The following is a 17,186-nucleotide window of genomic DNA, read 5'->3' as shown; positions in this document are numbered from 1 at the left end:
TCCTAACGCGAAATCTTGCCTCACTATCATTCCCCAAATCTCTCAATATGGAAACCAACCTTACACCCACAGAAAGAACCGCAATCCACCACTTAAAAAAGGATCCCAACCATATAATCTTACATGCAAACAAAGGCTCCATCACTGTGGTAATGAACTGCAGGAAGGACTCCGTCAGCTATCAGACACATTCACCTATAAATCCTGCCACAGTGCTCCCATTTCTGAAATCCAACAGAATTTCCAGTCCCTCCTCAAATCCCTATGTCCATCCCTTAACCTGTCACCTTAGTCTCTTCTCTCCCCACTGCTCTCCACACTTCTACCTACTACACACATCTTAAAAGTACATAAATTCAACCAACCGGGATGTTCCAATGTGGCTGGTTACTGTCCCCCACAGAGGGAATCTGAGCTTTCATGGACCAACACCTTCATCCTATTACTTGTAACCCAGTCCCCTGGATAAGACACACCAACCATTCCTCTACTGCCTCTCCAAGTGTCCTGTTCCTTTACCACCTGGCACCCTGCTTGTCACTATTTATGCCATCTCCCTCTACATTGCCACCACTGAACACTGCATTTCCCAACATCCAGTTGACTCCAGGCCTACAACCATCATCTCTAGTCACAATAACCAACTATATCCCCACCCACAATTACTTCTCCTATGAAGGCAACACCTACAAACAAATATGTGGCACAGCAATGGGCACCCACAAGGCACCATTTTACACCAACCAATTCATGGGCAATATAGAGGAATCCTTCCTTACTGCCCTTAACCCCAACCCCTAACATGGTTCAGATTCACTGATGTCTTCATGACAAGTGCTGAGGGCAATGACATCCTTTCTGCATACCCCTAGAAACACAACACCTTCTCCTCCATTTGCTTCACCTGGTCCTCCTCAATCCAACATGCTGCTTTCCTTGATGTCGATCTCCATCTCAAGGATGGGTACATCAGTTCCTCTGCCCACATCAAACCTACCAACTACCAACAATACCTCCACTTTGGTAGCTCCCTTCCATTCCATGATAAGAGGTCACTTCCATACAATCTAGTCAACACTAGTTGTTGCATCTGTAGTGATGAGCAGCCCTCTCCAAATGTGCCAAGGATCTCACTAAGGCCTTCACAGACCAAAATTACCCCTCCCAATCTCACCCAGAAACAATGTCCTAAGCCTTGTCTCTCAAGTCACCTACTACCCCCCCCACCATATCCATTGACCGAACATGAAGGAGCACTCCTCTCGTGACTAAGTACCACCCAGGACTGGAGCAACTGAATGACAATCTCCACCAGTGTTTAGACTAACTTTCATTGTGACCTAAAAAGAGGCATGTCATCCCCACACCTCCCACAGAGGTGGGATATCACCAATCAACCCTATGCAATACCACTGTCCATTTCTTGCTCCCAATACCTTGCCTCATGACTCAGATCCCTGCAACAGTACTAAATGCAAGACCTGTCCCATACATCACTGCCACCTACTTCAGCCCTGTGAAGGGTATTTGCTACCCCACCAAAGGCAGGGCCACATGTGAGAATAGCCATTTGACCTACAAACTAAGCTGCAACCACTGTGCAGAGGCAGTCTGACAACTCAGTTGCTGATACACTGCCCAATATGATGTACTTCACCTTAACGACTGCTGTCGTAGTCTATGTCATCTGGATTCTTCCTACAAATACAAAATTTTCTGAGCTGCACTAATTGGAACACTGCCTACAATGTATTCTTCGTATCCACAACCCCTCTAGCCTCTACCTTTGCTAGTCCTTGTTCTTCATCTATCTGTCCTCTTCCCTGCTCCCTCCCCAGTACTATGCCTGCCTTATACCCTGCCAAAGCACCTAAAAGTCCATTCCCATACTCTGCTTTTTTCTTTCCCTCTCCCCTCCCTCACCACAGCCTACTGTTGCTTCACCTAGCAGCCCTATCCTGTCTCCAAATCAACCCTGCACATTCCCTCAGGTATCACTAACACTTCTCCCTCCCTTCCCTGCTATCCCTCCCCCTCCCCACTCCATGCTGCCACCTTACCCCCACCAACCATCCTAGTAGCCTGCTGCTCGCATCAGATGCAGTTGCAGACAGGGTTCAGTGCCCCCAGACAGTGGCCATGTGTGTGAGAGTTTTACTTGTGTAAATGTGTGTGCTTTCTACTTTGGAACAGGAATTTTGCATGAAAGCTTAAATATTTTAGCTGTCTTTCTCATTTTATCTTTCTATGACTCAACACATCACCTCCCTTATCCTTTCCATATTGATGTTGTTCTGTCCTGGACTCTCCATTGTTTGATTTAGATATCAAGTTTGTTGTAGACAGTGGTAGTAATGAACACATGCAACATGAAAGGAAAATTATGTCACATGTGAAGAGCCAAGAAGATATAAAAATTAAGGTTCCAAAGTGAAATTCCATGTGTTCTAACCTTGTTGGTGAAGTTGAATCACAACAGGTGTTGTTGCCAAATGTGTCGCAAGATATTTTAATTTCAATTACCTGGGGGAAAAATGCCAGAACTGTGTGGTGGAGTGGACAAAATTGTGTCAGAAGATGAAATGCCTTGTTGTGAAACATGTATCATGGCAAAGGAAGTTAGAAAACCATTCAATACTGCGAGGCATACAGCAATGAGACCCCTTGAGATTATTCACATGACATAAGGTGAAGGCATGTCCACCAAATTACTTCAATGAAGAATATTTTCTAACATGCCCTGATGTCTTAAAAGTGTATCTTTTACATAGAAAAGGTGAAACAGATGACCACATCAAGAAATTTGTAAGTGAAAGTGAAGCTCATTTCAATATGAAGACAGGAAAAATCTGACTTTAAGGAATAGTGTAAAAACAAAAGTACAGTGATTAACTAAAGAGTTTCCTCAACTGCATGGTAAGGCAGAAAGAATAAATCTCACTATTACAAATAATGTAACATCCATGTTGTTCGGTTCCAAAGTTTGAAACAAAATGTGGGGCTGTGCAGTTTAAACTGCAGTTTATTTCATGAACAGAAGTCCTATTACAGTTGTTGATATGGCTCCAGCTCAAATGTGGTATGGAAGAAGCCAAATTAATCAAGACTGTATTTTTGGGATGTGATGTTCACAAAACAATTGGGTGTTTAAAAAGCTAGCTGGTACGCTTGCGAAGTGAGCAAGCATTTTGCACCAACCCACCCCCTACCTAATTGAACTGTTACCCCCTGTAGTGAATGGTTCTCATTATTGATTATTATTGTGTATTATTATGTATTGATAGTCAAAGACTAACACTATATGTCAATTGTTACCAATCCCCATCACCATTAATGTATGTCATGGTCATCATTGTGTGAGGTCTCTAATTACCTTAATTAATGCAGTGTTTGTGCTATGGTGTTTACAAAAGATGGAGCGATAGTTTTTGTGTTAGTGTTCACTAATCGATCATGAATGATATATCCTAGGTACTATGCTCATTGGTTGGTAATCGTAAAATGACTCTCGGTTTTCAGTCTCAGTGATAGACTGGACTATGATTTCTTGTGATGTGGGACATGTTCCATTCATGAGAGGAGAATTAAACAGGTCTTTTGAGACAGACACTAGGCTATCTGCAAAATTCCTGATAAGGGCTACTTTGATATCCCTGTTGCGTACCACCTTAGAAGCTATTCTCATTATGGCTTTTCTTGTGGTACTTATCATCATAATGCATTTTATGTGGAAAGCGTCTTGGTTAGTTACGTAGTCTGAGGATTATAGTAGGCGATAATTCACTACAGCACAGAGGTTTGTTGGTGCTGAGAAAAATTCATTCAGTTCATCAAATGAGACCTTCTTTTCATAACACCCAGTCTATAGAGATTCTTCCACAGACACATTGTCTACAGTCAGCAAGGAAATGAAAATTAATTGGTATCTGTTCTTAGAATGGCACAATCTTATTCAGATATATTTTTCAACCTATCCTTTAATTCTGAAGATGTTCTAAAAATTTAAAAATACTTTGTCTTTTCTTTAAAACCTGTGCTGTTCTAGTTTCAGTGATCAGAAAGTATGTGCATTATTTCTTTTCTGTACGTTATGATAGCTTGTAACTCAGATTTTACTAACTACATGCCAAAATATACTTACTTTTTTGTAGTGCTTCAGACTGTTTCCCATATGGTTTGCACATTGCTGGTCGAATACAGGTCTTCATTCGAGACATATTTTTCATTATTTCAGTGAATGCCCTGACTATTTTTTCCTGTCCCCCTAAAAACAAAACAAAATAGAAATACAAAAATGAGAACAACACTCAAATATGAAAAGATTGTGATTGTTCATTTGGTAATGTGTAAGCAGTTTCAGTTCTACACAGCACACAAGATACATGAAAACCACTATCACCTAAACTTCATTTATTAAGCACTGAGTGTCTTTTCTGAATATGATACTTTTGACTGGACTACATTTGATCTCTTGCATCAATTTCCACTGATGGTTATTTAATGAAAAGTACATGAGCTATTACTACTAATCAGTTTAGAAGCTGAATCAACATTAAAAATTGCCATTCTAATAGTGAACAAACAGGCATCACTATGTATTGTATATTGAGGTAACCAATGATTTATTAGGACTATCAAGTAAGAACATTTCAGTAATACAGTGAAGAAATAGAAAAAGTTCTACTATGAAGACCCAAAATTTGTAATGTTTTGGCCAGAAAGGGCACCAAATGCAAGACAGGAGGCCCTGAGCCACAAGCGAGACTGGAGCTGGACCGTGAAAGTCATCACATTGTCTGACCAGATGCGATCATCACACACACACAGACTGTTTTGCCTACCTAAAAGAACGCTCATAATTTGCAGAATACAGACAATTTTTCAACGAAAGACCTGACACAGGGCTTGCAGGTGCCAGAGAAACAAAAACAATAATAATGGAATGCTTTCCAAGAAAAACTTGTCTGGTAAGTGCATATGTATTTTTAGCATGAAAAGCTATGAAACTTGCTGTTAAATAATTTGACTGATGAGAAAATTTTGCAGAATGGTACAGGAGAGATCCTCCTAAAATGGGTGGCGTTAGTGATATCCTTTGCGAAAGACCCTTCACTACAGCTCAAAGATTCCTCAGGATTTTGCTACTGGAGGCAAGGAGTGTCAGTGATTCAGAGCCAGCGATTCCACAGAGCCACCACCACCTCCATCATCTTTGTCTATTACGCATGCCAATGTTCTCTCGCCCTAAGCATGTGCCTCCAGAAGGCCTCATTGCCAGCACATTGTATATATTGCCAGGTAATGACACACACACACTAAACGCTGCCATCATAATACATCTGCCAATGGTCCATCTGTCTCAGAGTAACAATAAACAAGCTTTGGAAAGCAACCCTCAACAATTTTCATTAATATAATACACACATTATTTTGTTCTTACTGTCCAACACGGTGATGGAGATATTTATTCATTTGTTTTGCAATGACTGGGAGAAAGCCAAATACTAAACCTCTTTTTCCAAAACTGTTTCACCAAGGGAGACTGTACTGTGGTTCCTCCTTGAAATCACTGTACCCCAATGTGGATGGCTGGTTCGTAACAAGAAATTTCAGCAGGACCTGCAGCCACAACAGTAATTTGACACCTGTGTGTACAGATAAAGGAATATTGTGTATTATGCACAACACATATCAGAATCCCCAAAAGAACTACAGAGAAAGTAAATCATCAAAACCATTGATACAAACAGATAACAATGGAGACAAATCCAGGGCTACCTAGCAGGTCATGGGACTCTCAACCTTTGCTGGTCTCGGCAAGAATCACTCAGCACTTTTGCAAATATGGGCTCCACACATGGCAATATTGCATATTGATTGGTGTATAGAATGTTGCAACTGGAATTGTCATAAACTTTCTCGTGTGAAAAATATTGTTCTAATGTTAATGATAATATATGTTGCAGTTTTTGAAGCCATATAGACAGCAAATAAAACCAGCACTAATATGTGAACACTAATGACGAGTGGAAGGCAATACATTTTGGTAAGGTGAGAGAAACACCCATTGTGATTTGAGGAAGAAGAGCGCTGATAAATCCTATTCATATGTAAGATTTTTATGAATGTAAAGGTGGCCCAGCAATATGTATATTAGGTTTTGTAGGCAACACCACCAGTCATTCCTGTACACCAAGGCCAATGCACATGACCACACAGTTTACTATATTCGTATGTTGATAATGTTCCTTTTTAAGATAGCAGATTTGTTAACAACTGATTCATTTAGGATGTGCTAGGACAAGGTCTGCTTCAATTACAGTTAATGGTTAATATGATGTATGAGCTAGGCCTTAATTGTAGTGATGAAATGTATGACAGTATGCTACAGGAAGCTGCATGATGGAAAGCTTCAAAGCATCACAGCCTGCACTACTACAAAACCCTGTTTCTTATTGTTCTTGTGTTTGCGATATTTCCTAAATTGCAGTAATATCAATGCCTGTGAATTGTAGGTCTCATGTGGTTAATGGTGACTCCATGTAATGATTTCTATTGCCATTATTACGTTCCAATGTTACAGAGAGGTAAAAGACAACTTGCAGTTGTCACATTCTGAGCTAATACTTGGTAGAAAGAGGAATAATACCCTTCTTGCTACCTCTACTAGGAGCTCAAACATAAAACAAACTCCGCCCAAACAGGGCATGAAGGCCCAACAGTACCGACCAGACGCCATATCATCGTCAGCTAACAGGAATCACTGGATGCAGATTTGGAGGGGCATGTGGTCAGCACACTACTCTCCTGGCCTTATGTCAATTTACGAGACCAGAGCTGCTACGTCTCAATCAAGTAGCTCCTCAGTTTGCCTCACAAGGGCTGAGTGCACCCTGCTTGCCAACAGCGCTCAGCAGACCAGATGGTCAACCAGCCAAGTGCTAACCCAGCCCGGCAGTGCTTAACTTCGGTGATCTGGTGGGAACCAGTGTCACTGCGGCAAGGCCAACATGCCCTCATATTTACGTCAGTACAGTTCTGTCAACATAGCTACATTCATCTACCCCACTGGTCAGAAATGCAATGCTACTGTGTGTCAAACTAGCAAAGGATATTCCTGCGTAAATAACAGTATGTGTCACTCTGTTCAAAACCCTTCTATTTATTACACTCAATATGGCTGATCACCTACTCATCATCACTGTTTTAATTTCTTACCTTACCTCACATCACATTTTTGTCAATTTACAATTTTATAAAAAAAGGCACACCTGCAAGATATCAGCACCATTTGGGCCATAATTCTGATAGTACACAGTTACGGCCTTCTGAAATTGCAGCTTTTAAACATTTGCACACACTGTTGTTTGTCACTTGCTCTGGTCCCACTGCTGCTGCCTAATGCCCCAGTACTAAGTATTGTACAGCAGAGTGATGATCAGAGCCTTCCTACTCACAGCATGTTGAAGGCGAGGGTAGAGAAGGGGGGAGGTTGCCGTGTGTCCAATGCTTTTTGAAATCTTGTCAGAGAACATGTTATTTTACACAAAAAAGAGGCAAGTCAAATGAGTATGTAATATATCAACATCAAACACATAATATGTGTCCAATATAATTTTCACAATATTCTCATACTGGTATTCTGCACCAGTACTTCCATAATACTCGAAAATCAAAATGAATATATCTAATCAAGAGAATAATTATTATTAATTATACAAATGATGGGAATTCCATGTTGGAATATCAAAAATATAAGAAAAAGATAGATTGCTACTCACTGTAAAGATAAGACATTGAATCGTAACAGGCAAAACGAAAGAACATTTACGCAGTAGCTTTTGGCCAAATCTTGAGAAAGCACTACACACATTTATTCACACAAACAAGCGTACCTCATGCACACATGACCAACACTCCAGCAGCTTGGGCCAGAATGCATTTTTTTGGTCAAAAGCTTTTCGTAGTGCCTGTCTGCATCTCAATGTGTCGTCTTTAAGGTAAGTAGCGATCTATCTTTTCCATGTACTGATTTTCGATTTACAATTTAATCATGCCATTCTTGTTGAAGAGTAGCACAAATCCCACAAATGCAGCGTCAGCTTTTGAATACAAAGAAAATAATGCACAACAGTGATGTTGAAAATTAAGTAGCACTACGCTACTTCTTTAATGATGCATTCATTCATTTTGTTAATTTACAGTGCATTTGAGTATCATGACAAAGTGTTCAAATCCAAAAGATCTCTGGCATCAGCCACAGATTAGGAACTGTGCACTTGGGCACAATGAACAAAGCACTGTCGCTTGTTGGTTCACCCACATTATGAACACAAACTTCTTACTCACTCCACTAAACAGCACTTTGCACTCAGGCATTATGCAGCTGTAGTGGGGCAGAGTGAGTGACAAACAATCAGTGCCTGCAAATGATTAAAAGCTGTACTTTCAGGCCATAACTGCATATTTTCAAAATTATGGCCTAAATTTTCACTCAGGATCCAATGCTGGGGATGATATCTTGCATATGTACTTTTTTCTTCTTAAAATATGAGGTTAAGTTGGTGATGTTTTTTGTCAATTGTACCTGATTTCATTTAAAATTACAAGTAATATTCTTTCTTTAGCCATTTTAAAATTAGTTGGGCTATCTTTGCTGACAACACTTCCATGATAATATACTATTTACCATCCAGATATATAATATAGCAATCTTTTCAAATTTTGGCTACATTTTGTTACATTTAATGGGTACTAAATTTCATTTACCTTTACCACAATTGTAAACAAAAATTCAAAATACTTAATTTTACCTTCAGAACCAGAGGATGTTCTTTTATCCATATCACTGTTGGGCCAAGCTCCATTATGAAGGGCTAGAAGATCCTGAAAACAAAGCAAAATTATTTCTTCTAAAGTATCTGACACTGTATAATTCATGTATTCTGCTCTGCAGGAAGAATGAAGCTTAATGTCATTTTAATAAACCACTTCCAAATTTACTTATGAAAATTAGACAACATACTAAATGCAAAAATTTCTCCCACAATGTAAAAATTCAGAGAAGTATTGAAGCACAAATGACCAAATGAAGAAGCACTGAGACATTACCATATTCTATGGACTATAAGGCGCACTTTTTTCTTCGAAAAATTGCCTCCAAAATTCAGGTGCATCTTGTACTCAAAATTAATACAAATATCCAGTGTCTGATTTAAAATTCCCACCAGTCTTAAAAATGGCCATATATTCGCACAGCTATTGCAATCTACGGTGCCAGTGAACTTGAACTGAAAGTGCTTTACGTTATCAGTAACAGTTCAATATTTTTGTTAATAGCAAATTTTGTAATGGAAAAAAATAAAAGGTATTCATATGATGTGGGCTATAAATTGAAAAGTAATAGCATATGTAAAAGAACATGGAAACGAGCCGCAGAGCGGCATTTCGGCCCTCCACCAACAGAAAGAAAAACACCATTCGTGATTCGCAGGCTAGTAAGAACTGAAAAGAATGAGGAAGACTATGTGCAAATAGAGGACTGAGATGTGCAAATAGAGGACTGAGTGCAAAATGGCCAAAACTAGAAGATGACATACTGAAATAGACTCAAGGACACTGTCAAAATGGCACTGGAATTCATACAAAAATGATTCAGATACACGCTCATAAGCTAGCACTACAGTGGAACTTACAGACTTTAAGGGTGTTCTTGGTTGGTGTTACAGATTTGAAGTGCCATTGACTTAGCATGTGAATCAAAACCAAAATATCTCAGAAAATGTTACAAGAGTATGAAAAGAGAATATATCTTTCTATCGCTTTATTATTCAACACTGAAAGAAAACCAGTGTGGAACTAAACCATGTAGCGATTATGATCAACACTCCTCTGACATTTGATGTATCAAGTAACAGAACTGTTGCCATGAAAGGTACTAAAACTGTAACTACAAAAACAAGTGAACATGAAAAAATGCACTACAGTGTTGCCCTTTCATGTTAAGCTGATGATGCTCATCTTAATCCAATGATCATTTTCAAGTGTGAAACAATGCCAAAATCTTCTGAAATACTGCCAGGTGGTGGTGTTCATGTACTTGACAAGAGTGGGATGGAGAAGGCTGCTATGAAATTAGAGATGAGCAGAGAGTGGAAGGAAAGGTGCTTTATTGAAGAAGAGTTCTCTTCTTGTGCTAAATCAGTTTAGTAGTCATTTGAATAATTTTGTGAAAGAGAAATTGAGAAAAGGAAATACAAGGCTTGCTGTCATTCTGGGAGGACTTACTTCACAATTGCAACATCTTGATATCTCGATAAACAAACTATTAAAAGTGTATATGAGAGAGGAATGAACCAAATGGATGATGGATGAAACTCAACATGAATTCATGTTGAAGGGAGCTTTAAAACGAGCTACAATCAAACAAATGTGTCAGTGGATGAAACAGTTGTGGTCTAGAATGAGAGAAGGTATTACTTTTAAATCTTTCAAGAAGTTCAACATAAGTAATGCTCTCAATGGCAGTGGAGACCATCTTATATATGAAGAGGAGAATGATGACGACGAAGAGGGAGAAGAAAGTTCAGGCGACGATGTTCAGAGATTTTAAGTGTCAGTTCGGTTTTATAAACTAAGAGGTTTTTTTTTTAGTCTAGCTTTGCAATCTAATAAAAAAATTGCAAAATTTATTTAAAAACTGATAAAAATTAAGATGTGTCTTATAGTCTTTAAAATATGGTATTTAACTGGTATACATTTCTTAACAGCACAGGTAGTTACTAAATCTTTATTTCTGTAAAAGTAAAATATAAACACCTGTCTCACATTGACAAGGATGAGATAAAATGGCTTTTCATGTTAAATGACAAAGTGAAGGTGAAAAAATTAACACCAATATGAACTACTGGAGTTAAGAGTTTCTTTCTTATGCATGGAGGCAAATAAAGTGCATTTTCTCTAATTATACCAAAAGAAAAATTCAAATAAGAAAGCTGTCAAATTTCAAGGAGACAGAATGGCTTCAGAAGACACATTCGAAAGTAAGAAAAACTATACCCAACTTTTGAAACTTCAAGTTCGTTCCTCAGGATGGAAATAGAAATTGGGAAGAATGGAAAAGGGAGAGAGAGGGGGAGATAGAGATAGGGATAGAGATAGAGATAGAGATAGAGATAGAGAGAGAGAGAGAGAGAGAGAGAGAGAGAGAGAGGTCACTAGGAGCCCAGATTGAGAGGGGCCTACCTACCTTGAGGTTAAGGGAATACAAAGATAGATTATCCATAAACAGAGTTTTATTGATGAATAAATGCTCTTTTACACGATGTCAGATGAAAGTGCGTTATTTATTCACCTCCCACTGTAGGGAATTTGGTTGCGTGTGTTTTAATGGTTGCAAGTATTCCTAGGAAAATACGTACCTTCAAGCTATATTACCAATCCGATTAAGATTCAAAAGTTTTTTTGACAACCCAAGGGAAGGCATTCTATGAAAACAGAGCTGTTTAGGCAATTAACCATGGAAGGAAAAGATAAAAAATAAATGGTCTAAGGCAGCACAGAAGGTGCAAACTTTGCAGTGTTTACCACTATACCTGTGCTCTGAACAAAACACATAACTGTACTAAATAAAGCTTTAAATATGTGAATAAAATGGTGGCAGATGTTTATAAAGTTGAACATAATTGAAAGTGTGCTCAAACATTGCATTTGAGCAGCGATTTGGTTTTAGTATTGTGAGGCATGACAGCGACTGACTGTTCATCATCAAATCCAAGCAACTTACAGAGATAAGGAAATAAATGTTTGGTTTAGGATGTGTGAATCTTTACAAAGAAGGACCAAACTGGTTACCATCGAGAGAGACTGAAGAATAGGTGGTATGTGTTGATGCAGTGCTTAATCATGAATAACATAATTACATTTCATATTCAAAAAATTTAAAAGGCAATTCTACATTCATTTGTCAGGCTGAAGTTTGACACTATGTCTTCAACAAATGCTAATTAGAAGATGAAATGTCAGAAAGTTGCAATGGACTTCTTGATTTAATACTATCAGTCTGTTAACATACAGATTTTGCTTACAAAGTGTGTTCCAAGGAACTGTATTTTTTTATTAATAAAAAACATAATTTAATGAATGATCTCGCATATAGAATGTACAGGTACCCTTCACAGCCTAAAATAACAAGTTGCAAATTTTTTAAGGACACCATAAGTAAGATCCCAGTTACACTAATGCACTATACACTGAGCAGAGTTTTCTAGAATTTAAAAGCTCTTTTTTTACTTTCTGTACAGATATGAAGTCTAATCATTAGTCTTGTCAATGGCTCTAAATATTTGTAGCTGTCTGGTAAGTACGAAAGAAGGAAACAATGTATAGTGTGACATCACATACTTCACGAAAGTATCTTGATTCCCTTCTTGCCTTCTTCAAATCACCATCGCAAACTCAGCTTTTTATCACTCAAATCCATGTCACAGGTTTTTTCTTCACAGTGGGTGGAATTAATGATGGCCAAGGTTGGAGAATCAGTTGCCTGGCACTGTTGATTGAAGACAGGTGACCTGCTGCTTGTGAAGTGAACTCTTTCTGGTGTTTTGAGATAATATTCTCAATAAGAACATGGAACTCGAGAGAATTTTTCTTGCCACCTCATTTTCTTAATGGCACTTGTGTGTTCCACAAAGTTGGTTCGATATGATGAAAAATTTTTTCTTGTAACATCTCTTTCCTCTTTTACACATTGGTGGGTTGATAACTAAGAGCTGATCTACTTTGTCTACTCCATCTATTGTGTTGTCAAATGCCATGGCTCCTGCTGGCTTCAGCCCCTCTTTGTGTCTTTTGTTTACAGCTTTTACTTCAGCATTGTGAATACTGGTCAAGATAGACACTTTTTTCTTGTCCTTCCGACAAATTGCTGTCACTTTTACCTCCTGAAAACCCATAATTTCCTCCTCCTTATTTTTCTAACAGCAAAATGATGGAGACGTGTCTCTTCTGGATGGCAGTCCAAATCCATACATATCAGTTCTCTGAACAAACAAGTCGATGAATTTAGGAGATGTGAAGTAGTTATGCAAGGCAATGACCTTTATTCAGAAGAGGTTTTATCAATAGCACAACAATCTGTTATGGCTTTATACATTACATAACATTTTATACCTTTTCTTGTACATATAATGCAAGACCACACATACTCACTATGGGACTCTCATGCCAAGAATGTCTCAATTACAAACCTTACCCTTTTCAGTGGAAGATTGAAATCTGTCTTGTACAACATCAAACTCACATTAATCTCTACATATCTATCTGGCAGGCACAAACTTTTGAATTTGTTATTGAGGTATTCCAGTAAAGGTCAAATTTTATTTAGCATTGCTGGTGGATGGTTCACAGGATCATACGCAGAGCTGTGAAAAAGAATGAGGCATTTTTTCAGCATCCATAAATGAGAAAAACCCAGCACTTGTCAGAACATCAGTGTAGCAAGTATTGGGTGTTTTGTCCAATTTGTCAAATACACTCGATTGTTGGGATTTATCACAGTACTTTGAGGTACTACAAAAGCATTAACACTCACATTTCATTGCTGATATGTCCTTCCACCGAAAATATGTTGCTCTTTACTGTGCCTGCTTGTCTCTTGTGACAATGATGTTGATCAATCATTGTCAATGAATTGATCACATATGGTATGACATCCTCTGTACAGTTTTTCATTAATGGAATAGCAGGGCTTCTTGCACTTGGAAATCTTGGAGGAGTTAGTTGGAGCATAGAAGATGTATTTATTATGTATCACTCACCAAACAGGCAAACTTACAGTCTCCAATAAAACAGTTTTCATCATTTTTGGGGCTGCTAAACTCAATGTCAGACTCAGGATAGCTATTGCTATCCATTTTTGAATGTACTGCATAAACAACAATACAAGACAGAGGCATAAATTTTGTTTTTGAATATCTAAATGTGCAAAAACTCAAAACAATATCTAGTAGAAAACATCTCAACCAAAACTAAAACTGTCAGGATATAAATACTGGACTCAATTTTCTCTAGTGACTTTACACTCAATTGCCAGCACTAAAGTGATATAATCAAGATTTTTATTTTTCATATATTTGTTCTTAAGTTGCCCAAGTAAATTATGGATTCTAAGTTTCTGTTAAAATAATAATAAAGAGGTAGCTCAGGACTTTATTTAAACGCTTAACAAGAAGAATTTTAAAAACAAATCTGAGAAAACTCTGTTCAATGAAAGATCATGTGAAGTGTTTAGGAGCACGCAAGACATATTGCAGGGGAGATGTAATAATTGCTTGTGTAATCAGCAATAAATCATAGGACACTGATAGACAAAAAAAGGCTACACTGTCAAGGAAAGGCCATTTTATTGAAGTGATGTGAAAGTAAATTCATCATTGTAGTAATATATCGTAACAAATACAGACCAAATGAAACACACATCACAGCAAACGGTGCCCAAACCAAACAGTTGCATCCATATACAGAGTAACCCACCTCCCGCCCCCCTCATCACCCGCTCCTGTGATGGCAATGCAGGCATGTGTATTCTTGCATGCAAACAATCATAAATGTGTCTAATGGCATCATGTGATAGACTGTCCCAAGCACCTTACATCTTCTGCTGCAATTTGGCAATGGTTCCAGTAGACTCTGGAGAACAAGTAAGTTCCCACATCCATATGATCCATACACGTTCAATTGGCAACAGACGTGGTGATCTTTCCAGTCAGGGCAGCTGTTGTACACTGTGAAAGGCACATTGCATTCAGCAGCCAAATGTAGAGGGGCACTGTCCTGTTGAAAAAGCAGATCACTTTCCTCTTGAAGAAATGGCAGTAGCACAGGGATAACAACTGTACAACCTGTGCAAAGTAGCAGGCACTGGCTATTTTAGCCGGCAGACACATTGTGACTGCAAGTTGCGCCTGATGCCCCCTCCCCCCTACACACTCCAAGAAGCCTGGTCTACATCGTACACGTGAACATCTATCACAAATAGACTGAACCTATTCTCATCACTGAAGACAACAAAGCAAGATTCCTCTCTCCAGTCAATGCTTTCATGACACCAGAGTAGCCATGCTCGGCAGTGTCGTGGTGTCAGTGGTGGCCGGCCAGTGGCACATGCGATCTTAGTCTTGCTACAAGCACACAGTTCCCAATGGTCCTTGGTGACAAATCATGTGCAACATGTGCCCTAATTTTTTCCGTGGATGATGTTTGGGCAGTCACTGCTGAACTCACAATGTGAGAATCTTAGGAAGCGTCTGTTCTGTCTGGATGTCCAGAATCTGGTCTACAAATGTGAGAATGTGCAACAGACCACTGCAGAAAGCAGCGACACACCACCAATACACTGTGCTCAACATGTGCAGCAACCCACTGATACGTCCATCCAGCTTCCAGCAGGCCCATAATGCAGCCCTGTTAAAATGCCTGAAATTATTCAACCGGAGTACAAACTTGTTGGCGAAGTGTGGTTGTACCCTAGAATGAATGTTGCACACTCTTTTAACCGTAAATTCAGCACTGTTATTGCTTGCAGATTCAAAAAAAGGGTGCACAGGCAGACCTCCAGGGTACCATCTCATCACCAATGACAGTAACAAAGAAATCACCAGCACTATAACCTCTCAGGGTGCACATCTTATACCCTTGTGCCACTGAACATGGTCCTTAAAGGTGCTACATTTTTTTTTCCTGGTGTTGGATATGCTTGCCAATGATGTTCAGATACACAGCAACATTAGTTGCATATGCAAGGACACAACAGAAATTAATTTCCTCAAACCTCTTAAGCTTGTGAATTTTACCTCTGAACATATCAAACATTCCTTCTTCATGGATACTTCCATGACAAAACGGCGCGTCACGGATGGTAGTTACCGCAAGTAGAGTCCTGTCCACCATAGGGCACGCGAGAATTCGGACGCGACCTCTGCCGGCATAACAACAACAACAACTCCGGCAGCACGGGCCGTGCCCAGTCAGTTAACATCGGGCATGCCTAGGACACAGTCCCAGTCTACGCCAAGTGAAGTGCGACGTAAACGTGAACAGTGTTACTACACAATTGGCGACGAGTAGGGTCGTTCATTCGCGTGTTGCGTCGTCGTTCCGGTTTCGCAGCTTCTCCACGGCATGGAGGATTTGGTGCGGCTTTTGGTTGCGCAGCAGACGGAGCTCATGGCCACCATGAAACAAGTGCTTCCGGCGTTGCTCTCCACGCCGTCTGCTCCGGCACAGTTCCCTCCTCCCTTTCCCCCGTATGACGAGACGGCGGAGGATTGGGATGCATATGAACATTGCCTTTGGCAGCATTTCCAGGCGTTTCATGTTGCTGATGCGGAAGTATGTCGTGCTCTCTTCTTGTCTTGGATATCACCCTCGCTGTATCAAGTTTTGTGGCAGCTAGCGCCGTTGCAGGAACCCTCGTCCTTGTCTTTTGACGCATTGTGTTCATTGCTGTCTTCATATTATCGCCGCCGCACGCATGTTGTGGCGGCTAGGGTCGAGTTCTATCAATGCAAGAAACAGCCCCATCAGCCTTACCGGGCGTGGGCCGCTACCCTGCACGGTCTTAGTCGCAAGTGTCGTTTTGTCACGGAGCAGTCGCGAGAGTCGTATGCCCACGTTATGGTACGCGACGTCATTGTTCGTTCGGCCCCTGAAAGGGAGGTCCGGCAACGGGCCCTGCAGTTAGAAGACCCTTCCCTCGAGGAAGTCCTGTCCATTGCTCAATCGTATGAAGTCTCTCACGCAGCAGGTCAACAGCTGGAAGCGTGGTGCGACGTCGCGGAGGTTCAGGCGGCGCGGCTGCGTCCACTGTGTCCGGGGTGGACGACGTGCGAGCGGTACAATCCGGCCGTTACGGCCACTCCCGCACGGCGCGTAAACAGAATTCCGGCCGCCGGCCCCTGTTGCCGTCCTGTGCGTCGTGCTATATACATCATGATCGGTCAGAGTGCCCCCAGCGTTGGGCCGTTTGTCGCAAATGTAATAAAAAAGGTCACGTTGCTAAAGTTTGCCGCTCAGCCTCAAAAGAATCGAAGGAAGCAGGTACAGAGGACATGGACGTTGACATTCAGGAAGTTTCATCGGGCCAGGCTTCCGACGCATCGGCACACAAACTCTTTATCGAAGTG

At 40.1% G+C, this 17,186-nt stretch overlaps 1 protein-coding gene across 1 annotated transcript in view; it reads right to left on the bottom strand.

Moving 5' to 3' along the window:
- The window catches only part of LOC124788357, a 95,496-nt gene that overhangs the window by 26,369 nt on the left and 51,941 nt on the right, over nucleotides 1-17,186 (bottom strand). Inside the window, exons 6-7 of the mRNA XM_047255622.1 lie at nucleotides 8,814-8,886; nucleotides 4,142-4,264 (exon numbers count right to left, since the gene is read on the bottom strand). Of these exons, the coding sequence (XP_047111578.1) occupies nucleotides 4,142-4,264; nucleotides 8,814-8,886 (196 nt within the window). The remainder of the gene's footprint in view (nucleotides 1-4,141; nucleotides 4,265-8,813; nucleotides 8,887-17,186) is intronic.

Source organism: Schistocerca piceifrons, chromosome 3 (genome assembly GCF_021461385.2).
Source record: "Schistocerca piceifrons isolate TAMUIC-IGC-003096 chromosome 3, iqSchPice1.1, whole genome shotgun sequence".
In the NCBI taxonomy this organism is placed as follows: domain Eukaryota; kingdom Metazoa; phylum Arthropoda; class Insecta; order Orthoptera; family Acrididae; genus Schistocerca; species Schistocerca piceifrons.
Note: the sequence above shows the minus strand (reverse complement) of the source record. Positions and strands in the feature narration are given on the sequence as shown.